The 10,787-nt window shown below is 36.2% G+C and overlaps 3 protein-coding genes and 1 non-coding gene across 4 annotated transcripts; 2 read left to right on the top strand and 2 right to left on the bottom strand.

The window, feature by feature from the left end:
- The first annotated feature begins 2,348 nt into the window (after positions 1-2,348).
- PHYBLDRAFT_79090 (hypothetical protein) lies at positions 2,349-4,081 on the top strand. Its single transcript, XM_018443425.1, has 2 exons — positions 2,349-3,381; positions 3,541-4,081. Exons 1-2 carry the CDS (start codon positions 2,426-2,428, stop codon positions 4,016-4,018), a joined length of 1,434 nt encoding a protein of 477 aa, XP_018285915.1. The 5' UTR covers positions 2,349-2,425; the 3' UTR covers positions 4,019-4,081.
- A 236-nt stretch (positions 4,082-4,317) lies between these two features.
- PHYBLDRAFT_118030 (hypothetical protein) lies at positions 4,318-6,142 on the top strand (the record flags this gene model as incomplete). Its single annotated transcript, XM_018428615.1, has 6 exons — positions 4,318-4,992; positions 5,053-5,131; positions 5,202-5,401; positions 5,476-5,691; positions 5,767-5,878; positions 5,916-6,142. The coding sequence occupies 6 exons, from the start codon at positions 4,318-4,320 to the stop codon at positions 6,140-6,142; spliced, it is 1,509 nt and encodes a 502-aa protein (XP_018285914.1).
- An 882-nt stretch (positions 6,143-7,024) lies between these two features.
- On the bottom strand, positions 7,025-8,948 carry PHYBLDRAFT_173785 (hypothetical protein; the record flags this gene model as incomplete). Its single annotated transcript, XM_018437110.1, has 4 exons — positions 7,025-7,428; positions 7,474-8,093; positions 8,161-8,650; positions 8,732-8,948. 4 exons carry the CDS (start codon positions 8,946-8,948, stop codon positions 7,025-7,027), a joined length of 1,731 nt encoding a protein of 576 aa, XP_018285913.1.
- A 1,680-nt stretch (positions 8,949-10,628) lies between these two features.
- On the bottom strand, positions 10,629-10,701 carry PHYBLDRAFT_t231. The gene has a single exon. It is a non-coding gene; the product is annotated as a tRNA-Phe (tRNA).
- Between the last annotated feature and the right edge of the window lie 86 nt (positions 10,702-10,787).

Genomic DNA, 10,787 nt, shown 5'->3' with positions numbered 1-10,787 from the left:
GTCATCAGCTCTCACCCTCTCGACAATCAGATTCATTTTCTCTTCCATTGTCCGGTCAAACGATCCGTATCCTCGTCGATCTGGACATTGTCCTTTGCACAAACCGCAACACCCACCATCTTGCTTTCTTGTTTCCAATCCTTCACCTTCCCTCCTCGCGCCGATCCTGCTCTCCCCGCTTCTTCGATTTTTGGCTGCACGATGCTAGCAATATGGCGCAATCACTGGATGTTAATATTTGATCAAGTTCCTTTCGTCTCCTCTGCTGCCTTTTCTACCGATTCTTCTCTTCTTGGCCGCCTCAAGAGCGATATTGATCTCAATAATTTCTCCCTTTAGCTTCCTCCTTCAATATCATCTCCATATATATATAACATATATATATATATATATATATTAGAAAAACATAGTAAAAATAGAAAAAATCAAAAACAAGTCGTGACTTCCTCTATTTCCTTGCAGCATAGAGGCTCACTAATAAATCAGAGCCTACGGCTCCCTACACAAAAAAAAATACATTGTGTGTAGCCTTAAATATCTTCGTGCTGCTCTTGAAATGAAATGGAAGCTTATTCCTTAAAAATATTTTGATAGTTTGATTTCAAGTATGAATCGACGGTGTCAGGCAGTAATTGATGACAAATGGTATCCCACAAGCTATTAATAAATAACAAATGTAGCTATGTATTCTTTAATATAGACGTAATTTACTTTATATTGATGTAATATTATATATATATGCTCCTTGTTTTGACACTTTTCTTAGGACTCAAGAAAGTACACATTAGCCTGGAATTTGGTTATCTAAGGAATTATGCTCTTTTTCTTGGGTACTCAGTATATTATTTTGAGTAAAAGAAAATACCAGGCTTTACAGCAAGAAAAGAGAGTGAAAAAGAGGTGTGGTTATGAGATAAAATGATGATCCCAAAGGTGCTTATAGCAATCGAAATCAAACACTAAATATAGCTATCAGAAATATTTAATCCTTTGTAAAAACAGCAGGGATAAAGTTCCGGGACTTTAATAATCAAATGCCATATACAGTATCGTATTGTCTAAGTATGGGACATCAATTATAATCAGTTGGAAAAAATTGAATCGATCATTACTCCTTGAGTCTTTAAATTTCAGGATTCATTGTATTACTTCTAAATATGGTGATCGAGCTAACACTTTGATGTATATATGAAAGATAATGTTTGGGATTGATAGTCTAAAAGCAAATCATAAAGGCATTGATAGGTAGGTAGGCAGGTAGGCAATTGTTTACTAATTCTGTGGGTTTGGGTGCGAGTGTGCTTGTACGATGTAATTCAAATCACCTTTTTTTTCCTTTGATTAGCATGCGTTGTCTTGGACTGCATGCATAAAAAGCCCTTCCTTTTTTTCTCTTGAAAAGATAAAGTATATCATAGTTTCGCTTATTAGACCATATGATATTCTCACTAAAATTATCGGCCAATACATGGAACCAAAGAGAAAGATAGATATTAAGAGAAGGAGAGAGCGAGAGACGAGAGAGGTAGGGAGAAAGAGCGGAAGAGAGACAGCATTGAGTCTGACTCCCGAAATCAGCCCACCGTCTGCAATTGTACTGAGCTATATGTATCTTGTCTGAGCTAGCTATTGATGTACAGTACCACCAGATCAAGAATAACAGACAGTGCAAGGTTGGTGTTATGTCTTTGGTTCGGTTCTCAATTACTAAGATTCTTGGGTAAGGATGTCTGTGGATTTACGGAAGTTTAAGTGTAGGTACTTTATTGGCTATCCTTATCATTTAGTCCAGTATTCTTACTATTTGACAACGTAGTATTTTTCCCTTCCTGCTTTTGTTTTTTCCCTCACAAATAAAATAGTAAAAAGCTCATGAAGCACAGCAAGAATCAAAATAAAGCGTAAGGTGAAATATAAATATATACTAGTATGATTGATATAATATAATAAAATATAGTATAGTATAGTATAGTATAATAAAATAAAATAAAATAAAGTCAAATGTAATGATAATTAAAATATAAACTCTATTTTTTTCGGTTTCTATGGTTATGAATGAATATAAATCTTATTTCTCAATTGCCATGGATACTTACCATAGTATCAGAACAATCTTATACATTATTTTCTGTGTATTGTCCAATGTGGGATGTTTGTGAAAGAAGACAAAGAAAAACAGGATTTGTTGATTCCAACAATGGTAAACCTATCGAGACAAGTTGAATTTCATCTCCGTATCAGAATAAGGGTAGGACACAAACTTTTTATACAGCCATATTATAACAATTCAGTCCCCTCCCCTTCTCCCTCTTTTTTTTCCCTTACGTTTCCTTTTCGCTCGAATACAAGCGAACCTGCTCGTGCCATCTCATCTACTCAATCTCTTTTAATCAAGGCCGGTTTTCTATCTTTTAATCAGTAGATCATGCGTGAACCCAACTTTAGCGTCCCATCACAACATAAGGCAGCGGTCGTTATCTCGTCGACACTGTACGATCGACGGGCACTGGATTGCACAGCGACACTTCCATTGGTAAACTCGCTGACTCACCTGGCTTACATGACGTCGACATCACCACGCATACGAGAGATCCTTGCAACAGATGGTGGACTAGAAAGACTGGTGAAGATTCTGGCTACTTGTCAACACACAGACCGACGGTCGCTGTGGAAGTGGTCACTTGCGTTTCAGTGTGTGGTAAATGTGGGTGTTCGTGGGACAGAGACGATCCGGACCCGTGTGGTAAATGCAGGCACGATCCATATTGTGCTGGCGATCCTAGAGAACTTTATGGATGCACTGGAGAAAGTCAAGCTTGAAAAAGATGAACGCAAGCCAGACACTACAGTCACTGCTCTCAGTTTGCCTACTATGCCCTTGCATCCTTCTAGGTCTACACCCATCACCCCCCGGAGACTTTTCAATCTTCCCGACTCTTCTATTCTCTCCTCTACGACAACCACAATAGTTCCTTTTTCTACACCCACTCGCCGCACCTTCATCATCCGCACACCCAAAACAAAGCCAAAAACAAAACCCTCATCCACCAGTGCTTTTATTCCTCTCCTCTCCAACCTCACTCCCGATGCTGTAATTCATCGTGAAGACGACATTATTCTATCTCTTCAGCTTCTCGCCTATCTATCTAAATACCCTCAGCTACGTCAGGCACTTCACACCAACCATCATCGTAATGTTTTTTCTGTAGTCGAGAAATTCACCCACCGTTTCCACCCGACCTCTATCATTTACTGGGCAGGTGTCATTATGCGCAATGCTTGCCGCAAAGATGAAACACAAGGTGGTCGACGACAATGTGCCCACATGCAGTGCGGTAAATGGGAGCAGTATCCACGCGAGTTTGCAAAATGTCGACGGTGGTACGTAAATGCTGTGTATATTGTATCTATAGAGATTATACTATATTTCTTCATTGTATTCACTTGCTTCCCCCTCCCCCTTTTTAAAACAAAACAAAAAAAATCCCCCCCTCCCCTCCTCCCCCAACCACCCAAAATTATGTTTTAATTGTACTTTAGTCGCAAGGCAAAATATTGCTCCAAATCCTGTCAGTCTAAGGCTTGGGCCGAGGGGCATAGGTGGTGGTGTGTTGAAAGGACTCAATCAGCCAATTCTCCAGCCACCAATGCACCCCTCAACACCACAGCTGCTGTAGTTGCAGCAGCTGTGGCGGCAGCTCCTCAGCTGCCAACAGTTACTGACCAGGTTGTTCCACTCGATCAAACAACAGGGACTGAAGTAGTACCTATTACTATCGATCATCAAACTATTCAAGTAGATACAGAACCTGTAGAAGAAGACACCCATCGTTCCTCTCTTTCTATGAACAGTCCGGATCATACTCCAGATCAGCCTAGGCGTGATCCACGGCTCTTTTATCATCATCGCAGGCGAAACTCTCGCTCTACTCGTAGCCTTGCCTCAGGCTCGTCTACAGAAGTAGAGGCGGAACCAGACACAACACAGCCACGACATGACCTTATGGATGTCGACTAGATCTACGCAATATCCTCTTAGTTTTTAGCCTAATCAATAAACATCATCTCTCCCCCCTTCCTCTGATTGGTCAATTCCGTCCCACGTCCCTCTTATCGTCCTCCACGTCCCCTCTCACTTACTTGCCCTCCCCTCCCCTTTCAAGACAACGCCTCATTTCCATGACGGCTGCTTACGTCTTTTCAACTCTGGACGACGAACCTATCGTACCAGCTATTTCAAAAGCAACAACTACAGCTATGGAACAACCCACCACCACCACTCGCCGTAAAGAACCTCGCAACAAAGAGGAAGAAGGAATGACTCCAACAGAAGAACCCAAAGGAGATCAAGCTCTCAGTGAAAAAGACAGAGGCAACTTCTTGCTGCTTGTTATTCTTTACTTGCTCCAGGGCATCCCTGTGGGCCTTTCATTCGGATCCATTCCCTTTCTACTCAAATCACACATGTCTTATTCACAAATCGCAGTTTTTTCTCTCTCATCATCATGGCCATACTCTCTAAAACTCATCTGGTCTCCAATCGTAGATGCTGTTTACACTCCAAAGTTAGGCAGACGTAAATCATGGATCATTCCTATTCAAACTCTCACAGGCATTCTATTCTTGTGGCTGGGAAGTCGCATTGATGCTATTATGAATGCTGAACATGTTCCCATCTACTATCTCACTTTCCTTTTCCTTACTACAATCTTCTTTTGTGCAACACAAGATATTGCTGTTGATGGTTGGGCTCTTACACTCCTCTCAAAGGAAAGTTTGTCGTATGCATCTACTGCCCAAACCATTGGTCTCAACACAGGCTATTTTTTGTCTTTTACTGTCTTTCTTGCCCTCAATTCAGCCGAATTCAGTAATAAATATTTGCGTTCAGAGCCACTTGATACAGGCTTAGTTCCTCTTGGAGCTTATATGAAGTTCTGGGGTATTATGTACTTTGTCGTTACTGCCTGGCTCGCCTTTGTTACCAAAGAGGTAAGATTGGTTGCCAAAACATTCAACTTTTACAAAATATTGACTTTCTCTCTTATCCAGAATGATGTCCCAAGTGAAGACGACCAAATGGGTGTACGCGGTGTCTATGAAACAATAATCAAAATTTGCAAACTGTCCAGTAGGTTTAATAAAGTTAAAATACATCGAGTGCAAGAAAGAAAAAAAGACTTACATATTGATTGGCACAGATGTACGCTCGTTTATTGCTGTTTTGTTGGTGTCCAAGATTGGGTTTATTTGTCATGAGACAGTGACAGCTCTGAAGTTGCTCGAAAAAGGATTTTCCAAGGAAGATCTTGCCCTGGCCGTCTTGTTGGATTTCCCTCTTCAAGTATTATTTGGCTACTACGCCGCCAAATGGTCTAATGGATCTCGTCCGTTAAAACCTGTGAGTCCCATTCAATAATATGCGATTAAATCGTATCGACTATATATTAGTGTTACTTATCTGTATGACCATAGTGGCTTTATGCCTTCTTTGGAAGACTCGTGTGTTCTGCTCTAGGAATGCTTGTAGTGGCTGGTTATCCTAAAGATCAGGAAGTCGGCCCTATATACTTTGCTATCATCATGTCGTCTACTGTACTTAGCTCATTTATGTCGACTGTTCAATTTGTCAGCATTTCGGCTTTTATGACAAGTATTGCTGACCCTGTAATTGGTGGAACATACATGACAGTAAGTTTTGAGTAATATTTTATTATTATTATTATTATATTCATAATATCTAATCTTATTTTACTTTATATGCAGCTTCTAAACACATTTAGTAATTTTGGCGGAACATGGCCCAAATTCTTCGTTCTTGAAGCTGTTGATTACTTCACTGTTTCTACTTGCAGCGTTCCTGATAGCCTTAATCAAGGTAGAATTTTTATATTCTCTCTGGTAAAACATAGGAGTGCTTATCGTGAAACTGTTTATTTTAGAATTTTCTTGTGGGTCAGAAGATGGAAAGGCACAGTGCAAGGACTTGGGTGGTAGCTGTGAGATTACACAGGACGGATACTACTATGCTGGAACCATGTGTGTAATTGTTGGTTTAATCATGCTGATTGTCTATGTAAGACCTGTAACAAAGCAATTGGAGGTCCTTTCAAAGCGTAAATGGCGTCTTGGCGAAAAATAGACAAGGTTCAGGGCTATAAATATATATATATATATTCTAAAATAGAAAATTGGTAAAAACCCAATTTTAGTAATTGCAAATTGCTTGTTTTTTTTGGAAAACATAATCAATAATCAATAGTTATCAGTTTATATTTGTGCTTAAACTGTGAAGGATGCATTGTTTATAAAAATGAAAAAAAAATAACAGAAAGAGGGATACTATAAAAATAAAGAAGAAGAAGAAAATCATTTTGATTGTCAATGTGGTTTGAAAAAAATTACTCCTCAAAATATAAACGTGGTGGGCTAATGGGAACAGCATTGTTACTCCAAGTGTTTTCAAAAAGGACGCAATTAGATATTGATAGACAAGTGGTCAAATATACTATATTATGACCGTCTCAGAGTGTAAAACTTTTGCTCGAGTTCATGCTATATTTTTTGACCTCATCTTCCTATTGTTGGTATCATTGAATAATGGTTTTAAATTCGTAATATATTGGCAGTATATGCTTCTAATATATAATACCAGAAAAAATGTATCTTCCCGTATAGTCTTATCTTCCTTGCCTTTTCTTTCCTTTTACTCTTTTTGCATTACCTCGATTTGTACTTTTCATTCAAACTATACAGCTTACTTGAAAATCCATAAACTAGTACTATATTTATTTATTTATTTAGTAATTGATAAAGAATATATATATATCAAAGTATATGGCATGAACAGCAATTCCCAAGCACCTCCCCCCCCCCCCCCCCCAACTCTGAAATATGAAACTACTGAAAGAGTTCATCTGTAAAAAAAGTATTGTTGCATATATTTACAAAATATAAAAGCAGTAAAAACAATGTTGATAAAAACAAATGCATTCAAGTTCGAGTATTCTCGATATTCCTTTGATTATACTTGTTTCTCGATTTCACGTGCTTTGAGTTGAATACCGGCGACCTCAACAAGTGTCTCTATGAATTCTTGTCTGTACCCTGTTTTAAAGTAGTTAAATCCCTCATCGAGGTTATCTATTTTCAAAATATTAGATATTTCCAAAAATGCTTTATCATAAGAACTGACATTAGCAAGGGTTTGCTTAAGGTCGTATACATTGTCTTGTAATGCTGTTGCTATTTCCAAACGTAGGCTCTTATATAAAGATATTGGTTCATTAGATTGAGCAGCTCGCAAACAACATAGGTTGTGAAATGTGATTTCAAGAAAAAATGCTATATATCTTGCAAATATATTTAAGCTTAGAAAACTTGTGTTTTCGAATCTTTCGGTGATTTCTTTAATGCGTGGCTCTATATCTATTTTTTTGTCAGCGTTATAAAAAAAATGTTTCGTTTTTGTACCTTTAATAGAGTCATATTCTTGGAATACTGTGTCTTGATATTTAGTTTGTTTAGGTAAATCCTTTCCCGTCTGATTATCGGCAATGTATTTTGTTGTTATTCCACAGTTTGATATGATAAGCTGGTCTTCGGCAGCATTGTGCGGTGCAATATACCAATACGGATTTTCTGATATCAAGGCAACATCCTCACTGTCTTTTTCGAGGAGATTCTTAATATATTTGTATTCTGGCATTTTCTTGTACTCTGATCCAGGCTGATATATTTGTAAAATAGTGAATAGACCACACTTTTCCAAAGAAACCGGGATATGCGGTGTCCCATGAAAACAATTTGAAACGATTGTTCTTTTTGTATGATGCCACGGCTTGGTTATCTCTTTAAAATCGTTGATTTTTCTTTTGATAAATGCCTTTGTATAATATTGGACCTTCTTGCGTGTCTTAATATTAACCTGAATTATACTTGAGGTGGCTTCGTCGATTAATGTCGTCACCTCATTGTTATGCTTGCTGATTGATAATTTTCTACTGTATAAAACCAAGTACTTCTCAGGAATAATCTTTGTGGCAAGTTTTTCATTAAAAGCCTTTTCAAATTTTTCAACACTAGCCTCAACACTTTTTTTTCGAAAAAAATAAAGTGTTAGTTTTATGTACTTGAGCTTAAATACGATTCAATACTTACGAGCAAATTGATATGTCTGCTAAAGCTATTTCTGATGTTAAGGTAAAGAATCTGTCTAGTGTCATGTACATATTTATATCTCTAGGACGCATAGCTTTGCTCAGATAATGCCAAAAGTCTTCGATTTCCTCGTACATATGGTCCATTCTTATCATAAGTACTGATATCCATATAAGAAATTCCCCGTAATCAAGCAACGGCAGAAATTCATTGAGCTTTTTTAGGCGCATATTAGTAGTAGGTATTATAGTATTGCGGATGTAGTCTCCTGGAAGCAGGTTTAAAAATTGAAAAGATAAAGGTTTTCTGTCTTTTTCTGATATAACAAGTGTATTTTGAGTAAATACTTGACGAGGAGTATCAGGGTAGTTGTATATGCAGACTCGACCTGGTTTTGTGTTTGCCCAAGTCATATAATTTTGAGGATACTGAATACTTTTCCAAAACAATTTGTCGGCTGGTATGGTTTTCTCTTTGTCTAATGTGTATTCTTTTTTGTTTCAAATACATACAGCAAACAAAAATTAGATTTTCTTGCTTTTTTAAAGAACTACTTTTATATATCTCTCACCTTTTTCAGATACATATTTATGTTGGATAATGAAACGCTCTTCAGGACATGCATCAAAGCTGACCAAATAGCAACCTGGTTTAAGAGATCTTCCGATACATATTCCTGTTATATAAGCTTGTTTTTCCATGGTAGATTTGTGTTTCTCTAATCTTTCACTAAAAACTGTATCTGCTAATATTTGTTTGCTGATAACTATGCTAGAATTTGAATGCATATTGATTGTTATGTAATTAAAAAAATTGTGATAGATAGATAAATAAACAAATTTGAATCAAAGAAACATTGCAAAAAAAAGTGAAGATTTATAACCTACTTTTAATAAAATTCATATCTGTTACTTTTTTCTCCTAGGTTAATTGCTCTTCATTCCAAGCCAATAGAATTTACATAATATATATACATGTATTAAAAAAAAGAATATTTAAATTTATAGAATTTTTGCCCTAGGGCTAAAAGAATAAAATAAAGTAATATATTAAGCTACTAACAAACTAATGAATAGTTACTTTTTTACTCTGAATACAGTTTCTAAAATGTGTAACAATGTATAATCAAAACAAAATATCATTGTGTCAGAGTTGATACTAGCGACCAAAATTGGCATTCATAGACAACCAGTAATGGTTGATTACTTTTGGATAAAAGATCAAGACTTCGCCAATTGGTCTTTCTCGTATACTTTATATATTTAAGATGATTGATATACTTGTAGAAATATTACTGGATATCTAGCATCTAAGACATATTGTTGTAGCTATTTATTTATCATAAATATCATAATAATTTTGTATAGACAGCTAACATTTATTCTTAATAAAAAGATATGATTATTTCTATCTAAAAGCTACTCATAAACTTGACTATCCACAGTGGTATTGATTATGCGACTTAGTTACAAGTGCCATAAAAGTGTCAGAGTTGACATCGTAGATAGAAATCCTTAAGTCAGGTATCCAATTGGTTATTCCTTTTAACATATGCCCTCAATGTTATACCGATTGGTTCCCCTTTTCGTTAGCCAAGACATATTATATCGCCTTCCATAAATGTAAAACCAATATGTCCTGGGTAAAATAATTAGATTAGATAGTTTTGTGGTATTTCAGGTACGAAACAATAGAAAAATAAAATATTTGATAATAGAGACGTATAGAAATACTTTGAGACTGTATATAAGTTGTCTTTATTCATAAATAAAAAGTGTCCCTTTTTATAAGAAAACACAATCTGCTCTTGTCATTACGTCTTAGTTTCTTAAGGCTTTCTTCCTTTACTATATTTGGTTATTAGAGTGTATTTACTGCTTAACTAGTGTCGGTGTTACAATTATGACATCAAGTCATAAATTGTACTTCTTTAGCTCTTAGCTATTCTTTTCTCTTTTATACTAGAGCTTTAGGACTTCCTACTAAATTAGCTCCATATCGATCTGACACAGTTTACCCGGCAGTATGATATAATTATCTTAACAATCTTTAAGATATTATCTACAGTACTAACTGTAATAATTATTGGGCTGATTACTTAATCGTTTATATATATTTTATACTGACAAGATGATAGCTACTACGCTATCCCAATATGAATATGTTCTTATATGTGATAAATCCAACATCCGAGTGTCTGGATCACCACAAGTTTCACTTTTAAGAAATCTGTATAAATACTCAAAGATTTATATCAATAAAAAGCATTCAATTCTCTATATTCTTATCTGTTCCTATTTATTCACAACGTCCTAGTTGGTGGTGATCTATTATCAAAACTTATACAAGTTAAAATAATAGAAAGATACACCCAGTCGAGACTTGACAAAAGAAATACCAGATCGAAAACGACAATTGTTTACTAAAAATTACCAAAAAAAAAACTAATCAGAACAGATAAAAGTAACTGCCACAAGTGTGGATTGAACACACGACCTTTAGATCTTCAGTCTAACGCTCTCCCAGCTGAGCTATTGCGGCTTACTTTTAAATTAAAGTTTTAGTTATTATAAATTTAATCAATAAAATTTGTTATGTGCGGCCCGGACTTGTCCGGTAAATTCCTC

This window comes from Phycomyces blakesleeanus (genome assembly GCF_001638985.1).
Source record: "Phycomyces blakesleeanus NRRL 1555(-) unplaced genomic scaffold PHYBLscaffold_27, whole genome shotgun sequence".
Taxonomy (NCBI): domain Eukaryota; kingdom Fungi; phylum Mucoromycota; class Mucoromycetes; order Mucorales; family Phycomycetaceae; genus Phycomyces; species Phycomyces blakesleeanus.
This window is presented reverse-complemented; position numbering and strand designations above follow the sequence as displayed.